The sequence below is a fragment of the Prosopis cineraria genome, unplaced genomic scaffold, assembly GCF_029017545.1.
Source record: "Prosopis cineraria cultivar Desert tree isolate PC_DT_omini unplaced genomic scaffold, ASM2901754v1 PC4, whole genome shotgun sequence".
NCBI classification, from domain to species: domain Eukaryota; kingdom Viridiplantae; phylum Streptophyta; class Magnoliopsida; order Fabales; family Fabaceae; genus Prosopis; species Prosopis cineraria.
This window is the reverse complement of record NW_026555335.1, coordinates 36,127,023-36,148,644: the sequence shown is the minus strand read 5'-3', so window position 1 is coordinate 36,148,644 and position 21,622 is coordinate 36,127,023. Positions and strand designations below refer to the sequence as shown.

At 30.7% G+C, this 21,622-nt stretch overlaps 1 protein-coding gene across 1 annotated transcript; it reads left to right on the top strand.

Moving 5' to 3' along the window:
- The first annotated feature begins 7,684 nt into the window (after positions 1-7,684).
- LOC129309397 (crossover junction endonuclease EME1B) lies at positions 7,685-14,193 on the top strand. The gene is made up of 12 exons (XM_054950969.1): positions 7,685-8,156; positions 8,842-8,994; positions 9,083-9,174; positions 10,384-10,560; positions 10,635-10,788; positions 11,016-11,125; positions 11,281-11,456; positions 11,624-11,687; positions 11,792-11,910; positions 12,709-12,798; positions 13,351-13,465; positions 13,601-14,193. Exons 1-12 carry the CDS (start codon positions 7,847-7,849, stop codon positions 13,778-13,780), a joined length of 1,740 nt encoding a protein of 579 aa, XP_054806944.1. The 5' UTR covers positions 7,685-7,846; the 3' UTR covers positions 13,781-14,193.
- Positions 14,194-21,622: the final 7,429 nt, after the last annotated feature.

Genomic DNA, 21,622 nt, shown 5'->3' with positions numbered 1-21,622 from the left:
ATTATTATACGTTTGAGATTGCTCAAAAGCCTCTTTACCAACATCACGGATCATGTCCTCCAACCGATCAACCATATCATCATCATCGTCAACAACAACATCAACATCCCACGATTAAGATGTACTCGGTATCGGCATATTCAGCCTTTCACCATGCCATATCCATACTCTATAACTTTTGAGAAACCCCTCACAAATTGAGTATTCATATATCTTATCTGTACTTAGCCGCCTCTCATTTAAACAATCCCTATAAGGGCAATAAAATTCCCACTATCATCTTCGACATTACTTTTAGCACATTCCAGAAACCCCTTAACCCCCTTAGCATACTCTAAGCTCATTCGTTTGGCATCTATCCAATCACAATCCATGTTTAATTTGTCTTCCTAAAACACGACACAGTTCATGTATTATCACTAAATCATTAAGATAGGGCCAAACAATAAGTTATATATTAAAAAATAAGAAACAAGCATGCTAACATAATAATTTTTAATTTAATTTAAAAATTTTTAATTTTTAAGAATATTTTTTAGAATTGGCTTCCCTCTTTTTAATAAGTATACAAAAGACGAAGCCAACTTTATATTTTTTGGCTCTTTCCACATAAAAGAAGGGGTAAAACAATAATTTTTAAAGAAATTTTGGACAGAGTTTTCCTAAAGGTTGAACTTTTCACTAAATTTATAACTGAAAAAATATAAGAAGGAAATAATATTATTTAAACTAAATAAACTCGCATGCAATTCCTAATGGCCTCATGTCTCCATCAACACTCCACCAGCATACAAAAAATAAACTAGTAATGATGAAACAATAATTTAATTACAGAAAATAAACTAACCTAATAGAACTTATATAAGCACAACCCATTTCCTTGTATTAATTTTTAATTCACAGTAATTTGTAACAACTTCCAAGCATCCAAATATTATTTTTGAAAAATAAATTAATAACACTTTCCAAAATAACCCCTCACGCTACGAAACGTAATAAAGTTCATTTCAACTTCAAAAACTTATGCAAATGCTTATAGTACTTTAGTTTTATGAAAATAACCCCTCAACTTTGTGATCACATAGTTTCATGGAGAGTATAACTTGATACAAAATTTGTCATTCTTAAAATTACTCGCCTCAAACCTTTTTTTTTCATAATTTTCTAAAATCAATAAGCATGTTTGTCAAATGCATATTTATCATCAAGAAGGAATTTCTATCATGTTCATAGCAATTAATTCAAACCCACAAGCACAAATTTAGCAAATAAGCAAATTTCACAACGTCACCCATTAAATTTCACAACTTGAACAAACATAGCATAAATTTGAAGGGCACAAGTTGCTTGAAGCCCTCAAGCTTAAATCAGCAATGACAATGGAGTAAAAGAGAAAGAACTCATCAATGGAAGCAAAAAGAGGATCTTACCCACGACCACAACTACAGTGACACACAGATAGAGGAGGAACAAGGATGAAGATTCTGACTACTCAAAACACCAACAATGGACAAATGGCTGAGCATGCGATGAACTTGAACGAATTTCAATGGATGAGCACTCGATGAACAGAGAGAGCACCGCGAGAAGGAGACGACAGTGAAGACGACAATAAAGGAGACGATAGTGAAGAGTGCCGCAAAGAATGAAGCACAATGAGACTAAGAGAGATAGAGATAAATAGAGGAAGACGGTGATCGAGAAGAGAAGAGGTAGACAAAGATGAGAGCGAGAAGAGGCGGACTGTGAGATGAGAGAGGGAGAAGAGGCGGATTGATGAGGAAAAAGGGCAGTCTGAAATTTGAAACATTATCTACATCGATTATAAAAAAATAATCGATGTAGATATGGACTAAAATATTTAAAAATATATATATATATATATATATAGCACATCTACACCGGTTACCATAATTAACTGGTGTAGTTATGTCAAAATTTTTTTTTTTACAAAATCATATCTGAACTGGTTACATAAGTAACCGGTGTAGATATATCAGCATATCTACACTGGTTGTCCTTTTTAATCAGTGTAGATATGTCAAAAAGATTTTTTTAAAAAAATAAAATGAATACCTACACCGGATAGATGTAAACCCGGTGTAGATGTTGATATCTACACCAGTTACGTATCAGAATCAGTGTAGATATTGACTCAAAAAATTTTATTTACAAAAATGCCACCACCTCTAATTCCTACACCGTAGGTGCTATAACCGGTGTAGATAATGTGGTTTAAATATCCTATTTTTCACTAGTGCCCTAATCATGCGACAAGTTAACTAATTAATTTTAGGATTCTAATTAAAGAGCAGTAGTTACTAGTTGATATATTAATTTTTTAAAAAAAACAAAGGTGTGAGTTTCCAATGTTATCCTTCAAAAATTAAGGACAATAATAACGTATTTTATAGACATTAAAAGCATGACAGCAACTTGTTGCAATTAAAAACGTGTAAGGTTGGGAAAAAAATATAAATATCACATCTTTGCTATATAATTAAGATCAAGTAGAGTTTTAAAACTTTATTCTATAATTAAGATCAAAAATAATATATATATATATATATATATAGAGAGAGAGAGAGAGAGAGAGAGAGAGAGAGAGAGTGCTAGGGGCAAGTTGAAACGTTTAGAAGCTTCCAGCTTGCGATGCTTTAATTTTACTTTTCTTTTACTTTCGGATGTATTTGAAATTATTTGTTCTTTTATAAAAAAATTTAAAAAAAAAAAAGCTAGTGGAGAATTTGCGACCTCCCATATGCGATAGTGAGCTAAATAGTTACCATTAAGTGATCACATGCAGGATCATTGGCTCTTGACTGAAATTTTGAGTTCAAGTTTGGTAAACAAAAATAAATTGCAGTAACGTCAAACACGTTAAAATATCCTTCTTCAATTAGAACTCTTCAACTCAAATTAATGAATTGTTATAAATGAAAAGTAAAAATTTGGTCCATAACCTTTAATGTTATAAGTTAAAATTTTACTATCAATGTGTGGACTGTATTAATAAGTAATCTATAAATATTTTTATAAATATTTTTTGAGTTTGAAGACATGCATTAATTCTGTAAGTTCTTTAAATCTAACTCAACTAAACTTTTTTGAGAGAGAGAGAGATTGATCCCCTCGCTTGTAAGCAAATCTAAAATTGAGGTGACTGTTTAAAAACTAATTAATACTTAATGGTGAATTGAATGAACATGAATATATGGTCTGAAATCTGTGTTCTGCCAATGAAAAATAGTCATTTAAAAAGAAATTTAATTCAATTCGGACTCGAACTGATTTTTTTGATCAAAGGGCTCGAACTGATTCAAATTCTAGCTTATAGCACCACATATAAGATGGTTTGTTATAAGAATTTAAAAAAAAAAATTAGAAAATTCTGTTTCACGTATTGAAATTCTAAACTGATTAATTCAAGAGTAATTTCTTTTGGCAACCATTCTTGATATCCCAGCACGGTTGATGGCATTAATTAGAATCAGAATGTTACTCCCTCCAGTCCTATCCTAAGTATGATTCCCTATTTATATTATAAGACATTTCTAATAATTTTATTGAAATAAAACAAATAGCTAAGTCATTAACGTTGTTAAAAAAATAAACTTTCAATTTTATTTTTATTTAAATGAAAGGCTTTTAAATTTATTGTTAGTTTTTCAAGCTACAAAATCAAATGTTAAAGTATCTTAATTAAATAATCATCACCTGACGACACTATCAATTAAGCATATGGAGTGTTGTATTTAATCTATCTTGTAATATCGTTGATTTGAAATGGGGTCTGAGTAATTTTAGTTCAACCAAGTTATTATGTTAACTATATTGGAAAGGAATAATTGAGTTCATCAAATTGAACCTCATGATTCAATGAGATTTATAATCAACTTATCATGCTGATTTAAGCCAAAAAACAAACTTATCATGCTCAAATGAAAAGTTCATTTTTTTTATTTTTTTTAATACATTTCATTCTCATATCCTTTTCTATAGGTGAAAATGTGGGTTAACCTAAATTACATGAGTTGGAGAAAAATTGGTTTGGATTAGGTTCAATTCATATTCGTATGAATTAGGAAAAACCTAACCTAACCCAAATCATGTGAGTTAGTGTATTAAATAGATCAACTCACCAATTCATTTAACTTAAAAAGAAACAATAAATTTTATATCTAAATAATATATGTCTATATTATATGCAACTTAAAATTCACATTCTAGACCAAAAAAAAAATCACATCATAATAATTAACTATCCTCTCCGAATCACAATATATAACATCTTCTACAAGCCTTGTTTGGTCCAAAATATAAGATATTAGATAACTTTTATGATTATTTTTTCAACTATACCCCTACTTTAATTATTACTTTTTTAAAAAATGATGCATTAAAATTTTAATTATCATTATTAAAACACTCATATGGGTATTTAATGATGATAAAATTAAAAAGATGTATTTTTAAAAAAAGAAATTAAGGTTTTAATTAGCATTTTTTTAGAATCGTGAATTAGTTTGTCCTATATTTGATCCAGAGGGAATATATTAAAAAATAGAAGAATAAATAGGCAAAAATACTTACAAAGTGGTCAACCAGGGGCACTCAATATTTTAAAGTGAGAAAAATGGTGTAAATACCTATATTGTTATATAAGTGAGTGCAAAAGTAACCAAATTATTAACTTTGCCTTAATGCCGTTAGTTTTTATCATTAAATTTGACTGTGCATGTCACGTGTTAGTTTTTGTTGATATGGACAAAAAAGGTGCAAAAATACTCATGAAGTCGTCGGTATGAAATAAAAATACTCATAATATTACTAGAATCAGTGTAAAACTTACCAATCTATTAAATCCTTTAAGTGTTGATTGTTTAGCTGACACATAAATAGAAGTTGACTATTTTTTTCGCTGATGTAGATAAAAGATATTTCTAGATGAATTTTTACAGAGATTGATCAATCATCTTTTGATGATTACCCATAATGTTACTTTAACAGGTGCAATAGTGACCAATCCATCAAAACTTATGCCACATGATTTTTTTTTTCCATAGCCACATATCCTATCCCCTTCTTCCCTCCCTCTCTACTTATTTTTCTTGTCTACAAAACCTGAGATTCAATATAGTGAGACAGGTTGTGCACAATCAAAAATTGAGATTGAGCACACCTCTTATGCCGCCTTATCTTAAGAATATTGTCACAACTTTAAGCAATTTTATTCACGATAAGTTCAAAATTTTTAAAGGTTTTCGTCACTATTGTAAAGAAACGAGCAATTTAATTTGATATTTTGACAAAATAATTTTTTTACATGATATTCATACGATGACTGATTAATCTCCAAAGAATTTCATCTAAGAATTTTTTTGTCCATGTCAGCGAAAAATGGTCAACTTCTACTTAGGCGTTATTTAAACAATTAATATTTAAGAAATTTGATAGATTGGTTACTTTTGCACTAATTCTAATAACGTTATCAGCATTTTTGTTCTTGTTTTACAGATTTGTAGATATTTTTGTCCCTTTTTAATCCATGTCAGTAAAAACTAACATGTGGCATGGACAACCAACATTTAACAGTCAAAACTAATGGCGTTAAGACAAAATTAATGGTTTGATCACTTTTAAACCCATTTATATAATATAATGGATATTTATACCCTTTTTCCTTCTTTTAGGATACTTGGTGCCTCTGGTTAATCACTTTGTTGGTATTTTTGTCCCTTCACCCAAGATAAAAATAAAATATATCATAGTGAAAATATAATGATTCATCATAATTTATGATCCATCAACCATGATCTCAAAATAAATGAGTTGTCACACATACTTATCAAAATTCACAAGTCGAAAATGACCTAAAGCTCAGGCCCGGGGACGCTAAGAGCACAAATAATTGAATAATAGAGGAAGGAGAGGAAGATGCAACTTAAGAATCAGGGTAGAGTTCTTTTTTTACTTTTTATTTTTCAACTATGTGCTGTTTCTTTTATTTCTGATTGAGCGTTGCTAGGAAATTGATCATTTCTACCTTTCCACTCATAACCTATTTTTTTTTTTTTTTGTTAATGTGAGTTAAGTGGGCAAATTCTAACTCATATGGGTTAATTCATTTGATTCAATACCTAAATGGTCTGATTAATAAAAAAAAAAAAGGCCTTTGTTTGGGTCAAGTTTTTCGCAACCCAGTTCGACCTATATAACATTATTTGAGCCAACGTATATAACTCAACTGACATTTTCTCTTTTGAATCCTTTTTAAAAATTAAATTAAACGGCCATATGGTTTTGGCGTGATTTGTTAATGTCAACAAAAATTCACCACGGTGTTGTTGGCTGTAGCGCTCACAAGCTGGATGCATCAAAGCACAGTGCGCAGGAAACGATGCCGTTGGAGCACGGGAATTATTCACCCCTCAGGGTGTTTGGCAGAGAGCCTGAGACTCATGTGGAGCCCATTAATTTCAGGCCCAGCAAATGGTTCAATTTACGATTTTAAAACTGAATGGATTTTTTTGGGTCTGTGTTATGGGTTTAAAATTGGGCCTTTTATTTTTTTTAATAAATTTCCACAACATGACAGCAACCTCATTTCAGCATCCTTTCTCAAGTGGAAAGCATATCAAATATCATTGTATGTACCTCTTTTGGAGGTCCCTGCTTGTATATATATTAAAAAAATATAATCATTCATCTTTATAGTTTTATTAAATTTTATTTTTAATTCTTATAGTTTTTTAAGTGTTTTTAGCCTTATCTAAAAAAAAAATCACCCAATCTTTTTAAAAATATAGAGACTGAAAAAATAAAATAAAACTACAATGACTAAAAGTAAAACTTCATAAAACTATAAAGATTAATAATTGTGTTTTCTCATATATGTTTGTACAATGTTTCACATGTGTATTAAAATTTGAATACTTTCTTTCAAGCTGTCTATTTAAGAAGATAGAACTGAATGAATTAATCAAACATACTTCTATGATCTAATTAAAACTTAATCGGCTTAATGCTTTGCTTAGATGTTGTGAATGCCATCCCTAATCTTTACAGGTTGTCCCAAGCTTCCCCCTTCATGCTTCATGTATAATATTTAATATTTAATGCATTTCCTCATATAGTTCAATATCAAATCTAAAATTTAAGGCAGATCATATTTGAAAAAAATAGTGGCCTAGGTGTAACAGAAATCAACAAAATATTCATCCAATTAGATTACTGACTTATGCTTTGTATGAAAACTGAGATAACATGAATTATATTATTTATTATTCATTAATTGTTAACTCTAAAAATAAGAGTGATATATATCACTTCAAATAATTATAAATAAAAATTTATGTTACGATACAAAAGTTGTATTTGAAACTTAAATGCACCATTTGTATTTGAAATTTTAGAATTTATTATTTAAATGATATTTTTAAATTATTTTTTAAAAAATTCTATCTAAGATCCAATTTTCATTAATTAATCCTTTAAACTTTAATGGTTATTCTATTTAAAAAAAATTCAAATTTCACCCCCAGGTTCTTCAACCAGCAGTAGTCTGGGCCTTGAAATTTTACGGGCCATGTGGGCCTTTAAAAACACTAAACCCAAAAAAAATTAAAAGAACAGAGAGAGAACCGAAGGTGTGCTCCCGCTGAATCCCTGATTTTTTTTTTTTTTTGGGTGAAACTGAAAATCCCTGATTCAATTCAAGTGCAGCTAACTCTCAATCTGGACATCTTATGTCGGTATTCAAACAAGCCTTGCCGTCGACGATCCCGCGCATAATTCGAAGGTGCACCTCACCATTTCTGGGAGGAATAACGGTGCCCTACACTGCATGTTCGGTAGCAACAGAATGTCTGAGCCGATCATTCTGTCCGACGAAGAAGACCACTACGACGTCGCAACGCCTTTCACAAGCCTTTTCAAGAAACGCCGAACCGATCCCGATCCAAACCGGACCATTCTCGTCCTGGACGATGATCCGACCCCCCAGAAGCCTGGTTCTTCGTCCACACCTTCTTTCGTTGCTGAGACTCCTATGTCTGCGCCGTCCAATTCCGACGTCTTAATTGTCAAATGCACAAGAGCTTCATCTGATTTTGATCCCCACACTAGGGCCTCAACTTCCGAACCTGACATCACGGGTCAGTTAATTTCCTTTCATTTTTTTTTTTTGCCTTTTTTTGTGTGGTAATAATATGATGTTGAGTACCTATATGTCTCTGTTTTGCGTATTTTGGATATTTTGTGTAATTCTGCCTCTTTCTGTGTTAATGAAGCGGATGCAAACTTGCAGAGTGCTTTTCCAACTGCAGTAATGCTTTGAATGTGATTTCTGTTTGCTGAATTTGGTTTACTTGCGTTTCTTGTTGGAAGTAACATATGGTAATCTGAGTTGTTGGAGGAGTATTTTAATTTAGTTCACTTCGAAGGGACATTGAACTTGGTTTTTTATGCTTTGCCTTTTAGAAAGAGTATGCAATGCACTTTTCGTATTTCCTTTCGATGCTGTCCCCCCCGGGCTCTATGTTTACGCAAATTATCAGCATGTTAAGAATTTGTGCTCGTTCTCAGTTACTTGCTGTAAACTTAAAGTCTTAAATATCGGGCTTCGATAATTAGATACGATTAAGTACGTTCTGGCTTCCGTTTGGTCTCGGTTCTATGGTGGAATCTGCTATGGTGAGAATATTGTTTCTTTTCAGTTTAGTTTGATTTTTATCTCTGTTTTTTTATGAATACAAATTAATTCTGACTGAGTTTAGTCATCTAGTCATCTCCTCGAGAACATCTATTTGATAGCATGTTTGTTAACTGTTTATTATCCAGGAATTAGCAAGATGATATGTTTGGAATCTGACAATGAGTTGGAAAATTCTGGAATGGACAATGGGACTGGGATTGAAACCAGGGATTCATGTCTGGATTTTTCTGGAGATTCAAGATGGACTTCAGAGTTTATTGGTTCCAGAAGTTTTCCTGGTATATGCTTTTGGTTCTGGACTAGTTGACCTTCTTCTTATCATATGAAATGGTTTGTTTATTTGTTTATGTAATTGAAAAATTGCAGAGATGTATCTATCATCTGTCCATGCTACATCAACTGAAATGGCTGGGGACAACCCTCTTAATCCAACATCTTCATTAATGGATAGTGATCTGGTAATTTTTTTTTCTCTCTCCATCGTAGTTTTTCTTTTTTTCTTTCTTCTTTATCTGTATTTATATAAATCATATAATGATAGAGATGAAGATTCAGAGCAGATTTACAAATCATTTCCTAGGACCTATGGCAGAATTTATGGGAAGGGAAATGGTGTAGGAAAGAGTAACTAACGGATAAGAGAATGATCCTGAGGTTCCTGGCCGTAAGGTAAATGAGGTGATATATGAGTAGGGATTGGGGGGTATATCTGTATATATTCGTTCTTTTATAACTTTTGGGTTTTTAAATCTTCCCTTTCATCTGGAGAGAGTTAAGCTCAGTCTTTTGAAAGTATAGTGAGGATTGGGGGGTGATCGAGCCTCTTGAAAGCCATAACCATTGCCTTGTGTGCGTGTATTTTGTTCTGTCTCTTGTATTTCTGATAGGTGCTCGAATAATCAAGGAAATAATAAGAACAAATCTGTTAAGATAATATAAAACAAGAATCTTGTTCTATAATTATCTCAACAGTCACACTTTAGAAAAATCTCCAAATGGTTTAAAAGACTATTGTATTGATGGAAATAATATGCTAGCTTCTAAGTTACTAGTCATATTTATAGAACCAAATACAATTTAAAATAATAAATCTAACTAACTGGATAATCAAATTAAATCCCCTATCGCCTAAATCTAGACAAAATACTGAATCAAATCTAAATAAAATAAAATCTAAAGAAATATCTATCTTAAAAAAAAAACTAATTTAAATATCTAAATAAAATATCTCTTAAAATAAAATGATAAAATCATTCCTAATGTAAATCAATTCTAATTTATCTTTTGATGCTTCCTTCTTGAATAAGTCTTTATAGGAAATCTATCTGGAATCTTATCAATTTCTGTCATTGTGATGTGATTGTAATTTCTGTATCAGGGTGTATGTGGGATATGGGTTTGGCTTGAATCATTATTTCCCTCGTGATCTGATTTACTTATTCCATAAAAGTATTATCCATCCCAAGTTATTTCCATTGTCTGGTTGTCTATTTTTTGTTTTCATCTGTTTTTGTTATTTAGAGTTGAGGACTCTGTCTATAATCTTCTCTTTATGCATATTCTGTTTCTGTTATTAACATGAAACGGGGGCTTGCCTAAAGTTTTGTAAGTGTTATGTGTTCAACCTTATCTTATGCATAGGGGATTATCTCATAATGTGTTATCAGGTGCATGACTATCCTGGTAAGGAAAATATTAGCGTGGACATGGAGCAGGAAGAGAATATTGAAAAAGTGAAAAGATCCCAAGTTTCTGAAAAGAACACAAGTAAGCCAATGGGGAGAACAAAGATAACAAAAGAAGAAAGAGCTCGTCTAATGGAGGAGAAGAAACTAAAGAAAGAGGTATGTTTAAACTTATAGTATTGGTTAGTGTCCATGTCATTCAACTCAATAGTTCAGGGATATTTGTTGTACAGGAAGAGAAGTTGAGAAAAGCAGCTCTAAAGGCTGAAGCAGCGGAGTTGAAGAAAAACGAGAAAGAAAAGCAAAAATGGGAAAAGGGAAAGTTTGCACTAAAATCCGTTGTGGCTGAAATTGATGCGAAAGTAGTTGAATCAGGTTCAATTGGGGGTATGTCCTTTGTCATTTTGACAAAGCATGAATTATTCATAAAGAAGTCATGTCTGTGTCTAATATATGTTGAACAACCTAATATAAACAACACAGCGCTTCAAAAGCACTAGGACACCTCTTTCTGGAGTGTCCATACTCTGTCTTTATTGAAAAGCAAGTGCTAGTCTTTTACTTGGTTTCTTTCTTATGGTTGTTTTCTTAGAAGACATTCCTATTCTCTTCAGGGCATTTACTTACTAGGTTTGCTGAGAAAGGGCTTACATATCATATAACTTCAAATCCAATTGAGAGGTCAATTTTGTGGTCTATGAAAGTTCCAGAACACATTTTACAGGTGAGAAATGCTTGTGGTTCATTGGTGTGCAGTGGGCATCTACACATAAAATATTTATCTGACCTTTTTTTGGACAGAAGTCTTTATTTGACTTGATCTTGATCAATTTCTGCAAGTATTTTCTATTTACGGTTATTGTCATTTATTAATTGCAGCTTTCGACTGATAGAGTAAAGATTCCGTATGTCTTACTTGTTCATGAGGCAGACAAATTTTGCGACCTAATCACCAATGAATGTCTTTTCGATCATCTTTCTAGCGTTCAAAGTCTTTATCCAACTTATACAGCTTGTTACCTCACCAACAGGCTGATGGCTTACATTAATAAAAGGTAGGTAATATCTTTAGACTTCCCTAGCAATTCAAAATTGGTTTATCTTGTGTTAACAGCATCTGGCAATCCTACTGATTTATGGGTAGTATATCAGTTGTCAGTTTTTCTTTTTTATTTTTTGCATTAATTTTTTTTCAGTCAACACAGTGACTTTGATATATTAGGGAACAGGAAAAATACAAGAACCCAGAACATAATAGTTGTTGGAAGCGTCCACCTGTTGAAGAGGTTAAATAACTTACATATTTAACGTTATCTGGAATGTGTCTCTTTATAATCTTTTAGTCTCTCTCGAAAAACGGCTTTAATTTGTATTGTGAATTGTGTTGTAGGCGCTGGCAAAGTTAACGACTCATTTCACTAAAGTACATTCTAGGCAGTGTGTAGATGAAGCTGAACTGGCTGAACATGTTGTTGGATTGACATGCAGCCTGGCATCTTGCCAATTTAGGTACTTGAAGCTTTTATTTTTGAAATTTAATTTGGACTATGTTAATGCTTGCAAGAATATACACTTTATGCAAAACTAGAAGATAGCATGCATAAGAGCATCTCTGTTTCGTACAAAATTAATCCATAGGATTATTAACCCCGGGTGGGGGGGGGGAATAAAAAGGCATGTACATCTTATTCTTCTCTTTCAATGATTATTGAAGCAATTGGTTTTTTTTTTTTTCCCCTTAACTGTAAAGTAAATTATGCTTTGTGGTTAATCAGTTGAGAGTGACTATCAAGCGATTACTTACCACTTATAGAATTATTGAACGAAGCAAAGCTCTTTTTATTTGTTAGAAAATGATTATAAGAAAGATATCCGTAGGAATTATATACTACTTATAGAGTATATTTAATTAATAATTAAAGATCAAATTACATAGATACTTCTTAAAAGTTTTGCTGAAATTGTACGGACATTTCCTTTGTATTTAAGGAATGCATAACTTTAAAAGGAAAAGTCACAGTTCACTTGTACTGTAATTTTGAAATTTTGGCACTGAATTGCTCTTTATTAACCACCTTTAAACCAGTTTACTCTATCTACCTTTTGTTTTAACTGTTGTACATAGCTATACAATTACCTGCCCAACAGGATTTACAAGATTATTGAAGACTCGTACTAAGCTTTTGTGTCAAATCAAATGAAACATATCATGCATGGTTTTAACACTATGAATATGTTTCATATCAGCTGTTCCCTTTATAGTTTATTTCATTTGAATCTACAGCTATTCATGCATTTAAACTGCAGAAAGAAGTTAACGCGATTGTCTGTAAATGCAAATGGATCTCTTATCCCAAAGGACACTTTTGACCGCAATTTAATCAAGAAAAATGTGTGGTAAGTGTGAAATATTCCCTGGTTACTTTTTTCTTTTTCTTGTTTCTTGTTCATTTTCCTATTGTCACGTTGAAAATTGAACATGATCTTAGACAGCTTTTGCTCTTAGTTTGCATACTGTTATGTAATTATAATAAATAAGAAAATAATTAAGAATTAATTAGGATTTAAATAGATGTAAATATGATTTATGATTTAAACAGTATGCAGATAGGATTTGATATTTAATTATTATTATTATTATTATTATTATTATTATTATTATATTAGTAGGATTTAGATAGATTAGGATATATATTCATTGGAGAATAATACCTATAAATAACAGGCAGTAAGGTATCTAATTTCAGACTTTGATTTCCAATGAGAATCATATATTCAGATTAATAATCTGTTGAATTTGTGGCGTGATGATATAAGTTAATTTTAACACGGCAAAAATAGATGATACTTTACTCGTGAAGAGGTCAGATAGGACATCAGTGTACAAGATCTTGTTCCATTCTACTTTATCATATTTGTCTTCCTCATATTGGGTTTGTCTATGACCAGGTTAAAATCTTTGGTTGCCATCCCCAAGGTTCAGCCACGATTTGCTATTGCTATTTGGAAGAAATACCCAACCATGAAGTCTCTGTTGACTGTCTATATGGACCCAAATAAATCGGTATCCGTTACCGCCTTTGTTCCCCTTTGATGATTTGATCTTCCTGATTGTCTTGGCCATCATTACTTGACCTTTCTATCATGATAGATTTTGCGTATCAAATAAGTGTGTATTTTTAATCAATGGGCTTGGCAGGAACATGAAAAGGAATTTCTGCTCAAGGATTTGAAAACAGAAGGTTTAACTGGTGGTGACAGAAGGCTTGGTGAGGTTTGTTCAAAGAGGGTTTACAGGATTTTAATGGCTCAAAGGGGAAGCATTAGAACAGATGATGTCGAGGATGGCGCTGATTTCTTTGGACGTCAATCATCGTAATAGCTTCGTCATTGTATGCAAACCGTTAGAATGTATATTATCATTTTGGGACAATGAAACTTTTGATCCCTCAAGTTAATTTTAGTTATCGATTTTCTCTTTGAAATTTGATCTTGATCAATCAATTAAATTGCTAGTTTTATAATCATATACAATTAATTTTTATGATGTTATTTTCCCTTCCAATCAAAATGACTAATTGTATATGGCTTTGAAACTCAAGAGTCTTGATTTATAAAGATTAGATTTCAAAAACTGACAAATGATACAAATTTGAGAAATCAAAATTTTTCTTGTATCTATCATTTCCAAATTGTATCATATTTACCCACCAAAATATACTTACTGAGAACATTTGGAAGAAAAAGAAAGAGAAAATCAAGCATCAGAGTCGTTATGATGCACTAAATCAATTGCAGTATGATTTCCAACACTGCTATCGTTATGTCAGTTCCACTGTATAGTAATAATTTTGAGCAATTCAAACCATTTAGGTTCATAAAAGCGTGAATGTCTATTTTGCATTTGCAGAGATATAAAGAAGAATAATACAAAAATATAAAAATGAAATATGAATGTTATATATAATATATAATGTTTTGCGAGTGTATGAATGGTAGCTATATAACGAATTGATCAGGATTTACCAGAAACAATGTCTCGAGCTCTTGTGGTGGAGGTGACCGTGCTTATTCTGTGCTATAATGTGCGTATCTTCATTTAGGTTCCTGTATCTCCTGCTTGTGTTTATTCGAGGCTTATTTGAGGGCAATCAATAGATCAAATATATTAAATTAAATTTATGATAGAAAGTCATGACATGGTCTGACTAATCTCATATGTCACGTGAAAACGTGGGTCTAATGATATTTTAATTTATTAAGTTGCTATTTTTTTTTTTAGTCTTATCACATTTCTACTCTGAAAATACAATAATGAAAGGAAATATTCCTGTTTTATCTAAAACGTACCGAGCAAAATTTCAATAACATAATTTCATTCTTTGGTTGGAAGAAATCTTTTGGTTAACAATATATTCAAAGAGTTGGTTGTTCACAGAAAACAATGGTATCATTCAACCCCAATAGACTTCTTCGTTTAGGGAGCTAAGATTATTTGCTGTTTGTTTGTAACATAAATCCATTGTGTTCAAGTTTTCCTTCCTCTTGTTACCTTATTTGGTAATATTTTCATTCCTCTTTCTACATGGTACATCAACAGGAAGGTATCTATGGAATCTCAGCTAAAAGGACAAGTGTCTGATACAAAAATATTAACATGAAGAAAGTATTCACCTTCAAATGGGTTTAAAAGCCAGAAAGCATTATCCCAAAAATTGCAGGTTCAAATGAAGCCACTATGACATCAAGACAAAACGTTGAAGGGACAATTTGATGCAGGGCACTTCAACAATTGGAGGCCTGGCATGTGTTCTGAGTCCTGATTGACTTTGATACATGTTCAATGACTCAGAAACATATTCCTGAAATCTGACCACAATTTTTTCCCAAAAAATGCTCACTTAATTTCCAAAAACAAATCCATTTCATCCACAAGAAACTTCATTATGCTTGTTATTATTATTATTTTTTCATAGCCTTGACACCCAAGTTGATTTCTTCCAGTGATAACATAAATAGACTGTGTGAATGTAGCCTTAAGTGGTTCGACTATTTCCTTAGCAAACTTCACATGTTCAACAAACTTTGCATGATTCACAGATGCTACACTAGAAAACCTATTTATCGACAGGGACATTTTGATAAAAGCTTCTCCAAACTTGCGTCTACAAGACTGCATCCACATCATGGACTCTTCTGCGAGGCTCAAGGGTATATTGCTTGCTTTGGTAACTTCTCACTTCTCAGACTCCTCATATTTGCTGTCCTGTTCGCATAACTGTTATAGTTTATTAATTATTGGTATATTAAAATGTATTTTTCTGAATCAGAAGAGGTATTTAGCCTAATTGTCTAATCTTAATGATTTTTGATGAATTGAAAATAACCCGAGTCAGTGAGTGCTTCCCCTCCACTTGAAGTTTGAAAATCATGTGAAATTTTTCAATCTGTATAAATTTAATGCTTAGCTGCTGATCAGACTTGGGATTCTGCTATTGGTAGCATGACTATTCACTGCTTCTGTCGTTCATGAAAAAGTGTGTTTGAGATGAAAACAAAACGAACTATTTTTCCTCGTACAATTTGAGGATTCGTTCATATAATTTTGACTTTCGTATAGCAGATTCGAACCACTCATGAAACTATATCATATGATTTTCTAACAGATTCTAGCTATGGAATATCAGCAATGAAACATTGTCAGCGTTCGGCAACTTAAAGAGTTGGAAGAAAGTTTCATATTGCAAACCTTCCAGCTCACATTATGGACATATTTTCCCAGGGAAGAGAATTTTGAAGAGGAAATGCATGATATGTTTCTTCAGCATCCTGTATAAATTCCCTTGAAACCTGAGGACGACTAATTTGAACGGCAATGTAATAAAAGCATCCACTATATCAGGTATTATTTGACTTGGCCGCATTCTCGCATGAGTTGTGCCAAAATTACTGACCTTGCCCCATAAGGATGCTTTAGGCAAAAGACACCCACAAGAGGCTCCTAATTCTCATAATAGGTTGGGCCATCAAACTATACTAACAATAACTATGTCAGGTTGCTCTTGCCTTTAATTTGGATGGAAAGAAATTTAGAAAGGAAAAAAAAATAATAAGAAAGAAAACTGAAAAAATGACAATGAAATCCCTTTAAATTATACAAATGACATTTAATCCTTAGAAATACTATAATTTCATTCAAGTCCCTAATAACTTCTATGTCAATAAATTTTAAATTGAAAATATAATTTTTATCCTTATTAACGAGTTGTAATTTCTTTTTGAATTCTTACAATTCTTTGAATAAAAGTTGTTATTTTTAAACAAAAGTTGTGATTCAATTTTTGATATTTTAATAAATTATATTTTTATAATAAAAATTACACTTAACAAGTTGTGATTTTTTGTTTAACTTTTACGATTTACAAAACTAAAGTTGTAATTGACTCTTCTTTTTTAACAAAAAAAAATTACAATTGACAAGTTATGATTTGTTATTCAATTTTTGCAATTCAAAAAAATAAAAATTATAATTGAGCTTGTTATTTTCAATAAAGGTAAAATGATCTTTTTATTTTAAAATTTATTAACATAAAAGTTTTTAAAAATTTCAGTGAGATTATAACATTTTGAGAGATCAAATTATCATTTATATAATTTAAAAGGTTTTATTATTATTTTTTCAACAAAAAAAAACACTCTTAAGAATAGTACATTTTTTATTATTTTTTGAAGTGTCCCCCCCCCCAAGAAAAAAGTATTCCTCCTTCCCATTTTTTCTCAATCCAAACTAAGCCTCTATAATGGAATGTGTAGGTGAAGCAGACCCTAAGTTGAGGGTGCACGTACAATAAAAGTTTATTTCATTTGGTAAAAAATATATAATTAGTTTCTCTCTTTTTCTAAATTTTTTTCTTAATTTAATACTTCTCCCACTTCAAATATTTTCAACACGTGCTGGAATTGTTCTGCATGGAAAGCTATCAATATTGCGACTGACAAATTAAAAGTTTGTCTTATAAGAATTCAGAGTCAACTACCAAAAAAGATGACTCAATTGCGTCATAAAATGACCATAAAAAGACATGTTCAACATAACACTAAAAGAAATGTAATCAATAAAACAGTTCAACACACTCATAAATTGAATTTAACTTCTTTACATTTTGCATTTAACTTGAATAATTAGATGTATCAGGACAGACTAACAAACATTTTTGTGGTCTTGTGGATATACCAAACATCAACGAAATTTGAAATGACACAGTGAATGGTGAAGAATCGCAGGTGCCTACAGCGTTCCTGAAATACTAACCATTATTCAATGAAATCAACATTACAACCATCACTTTATTTTCTGAGATACAAAAGGCCAGTTATAAGCAGATAGGCTTGGGATTTCTTTTATCCATCAATAGGCCGACTTCAAATTCAAAAGGGTAAGTTTTACAAAAACAGATCCTCTGCACTCGGAAACCCAGATTAATGATAAATCTGATTAATAATAGCGTAAAACCAGAGAATTGAGAAAATCAGAGGCCAGGATTCGAAGCAACAGGAAAGGTACAGGAATACGATCAATTCAAGAGAGTCAAACAATGTTATCGAAATCACCAATCAATGATAATCTGCCGGCGAAAAGTAAATCAAATTTTACCTAGGAAGCGAGGAGGCGAAACGCGATCCATAAACTAGAAGTTAGCTGCTGGTTGGATGAATGTTCTAGAAGCAGAGGAGTGATTGAAAAACGAAGGCCGAGTCGACGAGAGAGTGAGGAAAAGATAACTGAAGAAGCCGTCTCCGAGTGGGAAAATTGAATGTTGAAAGTTCGTTTGAACGAATCAAAAAAGGGCGGCAAATAACTAATTGGATGCCAATTTGTGGGGCTCCGTAAAAGCGCGTGATTGTCGGTAATTCGGTATCAGGTTAGGCTCGTTCCACATTGATATTCCGCATGAGTCACAAAAGCATGTAAATTAGGTCCCGTCGCGAAATCAGATTCTCTCCCATTTTACCGTTCATTCTTTAAATATCAATGACTAATTATTTGTTTTTAATGGGAGGCAAGTCATTTTAACAATGCCTTCAGAACCTGATCAGGCCATTCCACCGAATTTGTCAATTTGTTAACGGCTTAATTTTGATTAAAAAAATCATTTTCATGATTCAGCCTCCATTAAGCCAGAACCTGGATTTGGGCTGGAGCCCAACACAATTTTTCAAAAATCAAGGCAGGTTTGAAGTTGAAAAAAAAAGAGATAAAAAAACTTTTTAAAAATCAAAAAAATTAAAACATTAGATTATTTATAAAGGCAATGATGGAGACAAGGAAAAAGGGGGCACATGACCTCTAACTTTTTATTTTTTAATAAAATATAAAAATTATATATTTTCAGCCCCATATTATAAAAGCTTTGAGATATTAAATAGAATTTTCATTCAATTTTATATATAATATTTTGTGTATGTATAGTGCAATTGTTTTAATAACTTGAAGATATAATTGTTATATGATATAATACTTATTTTTACCAAGACAAAGCTACATGCCTACACATGCTCTTAAAATATTAATGTTATTTAATTTTGCTTTGATTTTATATTAGATAGAACAAATTATAAAAATTATTATTATTAAAATTTGTCAAACATTACAACAAAAATTTTAAGATATTACATGCTTGATTTCTATCGTAAAATCAAGGGTTAGGAGGTCATGGCTAAGACATTCTTCTATTTTTTTTTGGCGATGACCAAGCTATTAAAATCTGATATAAATAGTTTTTATTTCTATATAATTTGATCTCATCAACATAAATATTTTGTCGCAGTTGAGCTTCATTCCCGTATTGATATATTTATTTATTATGATTATCAATTGAAATAATTAAATAGTAAATTTAGAAAGTAAGTAATAGAGCTTCCTAAATTAAACAAAATTTATATCTCAATAATAGATTTAAATAATTTAATGCTTATAGGAGATATAAAATTTTTACTAATTTAATGATAGTTTATATTGAAAAAAAATTGTTAAAAAATTTATCGCAGACATGATAATTAATAATTTTTATATCATAAAAAATTGACATGCAAAACTTAAAAAATAAATGTATATATTTATTTTTATTATATACTTATAAAATTGAATATATATATATATATATATATTAAAATATTTATTTTATGTTAGTAACATATATAAATTTAACCTTCCTTCATCTTGTCATATATATTTTATCATCTTGATTCCTAATAAAATTCCTAGCTCCACCCCTTTACAAAGGCCACTTCATTTTTTAAAAGCATTCACATATATATAATATAATTTAAAATTATTTTTTTAGAAAAAATGTTAACCACAACAGTACAAATACAAATACCATCACACTTACCCATACTTGGTTTAACAAAAATTCACTTGACAAGTTATAAAAGTATAACTTATAATTAGAATGTTGCTGCGCATTTGGGTTATTTTAGTTACAAATAAACATATTGTGAATATATATATATATATAATACTTATTTAATATTATTTTTATTTAATTATTACATTATCGATTCAATCACCCTAAAACTAGTTGAACCAAAAAAAAAAATTGAGGCCCACAGTCTCCTCAGTTTAGTTTTTAAAACATTAAATTTTTATACATTCTTGAAATAGGAGGACAATTTATTTTAGTTAAAAAAATAGTAATCGCACTTACAATTTTGCAAAATACCCTATACATTTTTTTTTGCCAACCTTATACACTACATACTCCATAAAAAATATAAATATTTTTTTAAGAAGTTAGCTGTTTAAAAATATTAAACATTTTTACTATTTCAAGGTATAATTATTACTCACTCCGTTTAAAAATGTAAGGCATTTTTTAAAAAATTAGATGTTCAAAAATATAAGATATTTTTAATTTTTTGAGGTGTAATCATTACCTTTTTTAAGGTGCCCCTATTTGATAATAAATTTATATTTATTATACGGTATTTAATAAGAGTAACTATAAAACTATAGGGTTAGTTTGAAATTAGGTAACTACTTTATTGAAGAGTGAGATTCGATTAAAAATATCTTACATTTTTGAACGAATGGAATATTTTTTTTAAAAAGTATTTCTAATAAATAAATTATTTTATATTTTTTTATAGTGAAATACTCTATTAAATATGAGCAAATATAAAAAGATGGTATTAGTTTAAAAATAAATAATAACTTTATTAAAGGATGAGATTTAGTTAAAAATTTATTATATTTTTCAATGAAGGAATATATTGGATCATAGAACTTTCTAGGGGGGAAAAAAGCTTTATACTTACAACAGAAGTAGGATTATAAAAGTTCAAGCGATCGGAACAATCTTTGACTGGTTAATCTATTAAACTAATTAATACGACTATGAAATAATTCTAATGAGATTAATTTAGATTTTTTTGATAGATATCGCTGCATTTGCTTGAAGATTACGAGAATATCAATTTTTTTTTTCCCTTTAGCTTTCCTCTGTACTTGCTTTAAGATTCAAACTCATGTTATTAAATCACGAGGTGGATTTTGACATGAAATGGTGTCTGTTTAACTTTGACCATATAGGATCCATCCAGCGACATGATAATCAAAAGAAGGAAAAAAATATAACTATTGATCTTTATATTTCAAATCTTTTTGGTTTATTCATGTGGTAACATTAGTCCTTTTATTTTTTAATATGTCCAAAAGAATAATAAAGTGACACTAATAATATTAAATATGATAACTCGACCAGCATCATTAATATTTGTACCCAGATGGAATTACACTTCAATATATTGAAACCTAAAACTGAAACAAGACAAGACGGACATCGTTGTTATTCTGTTAAATCGTAATTTCACTCAGTATAAATTAACAGTGTGAGTCACAGGCCAATATATTTAACATTGTTAATACCATTTCATCACCTTTTTGGGCATATCCAAAACTAGAGGAACTAATATTGTAAGTTGGTTAACTAAAAAAAAACCTGGAGCAACAAAAAAATTATAATAACTTATGCCAAAGTACGTTAAAATTATAAAGATTAATGGTTATGTTTTTTCTAATCGAATAAATAGCCAAGATCATTTGAGAATCTTAACTTATCAAATTTGTCTTCACTTTATAAAATGTAGCATTGTTATAATTGAAAATGCAGTGTTTAAACGTAACACAGAAATCACAGACCTTATATTTTATGTGTATGCA

Excerpts from the sequence above, each read along its gene's own strand:
- LOC129309397 (XM_054950969.1), top strand. The coding sequence starts at position 7,847 with ATGTTCGGTAGCAACAGAATGTCTGAGCCGATCATTCTGTCCGACGAA. Across the intron at positions 8,995-9,082 it reads TGGTTCCAGAAGTTTTCCTG|AGATGTATCTATCATCTGTC; the intron begins GTATATGCTTTT and ends GAAAAATTGCAG. Across the intron at positions 9,175-10,383 it reads CATTAATGGATAGTGATCTG|GTGCATGACTATCCTGGTAA; the intron begins GTAATTTTTTTT and ends ATGTGTTATCAG.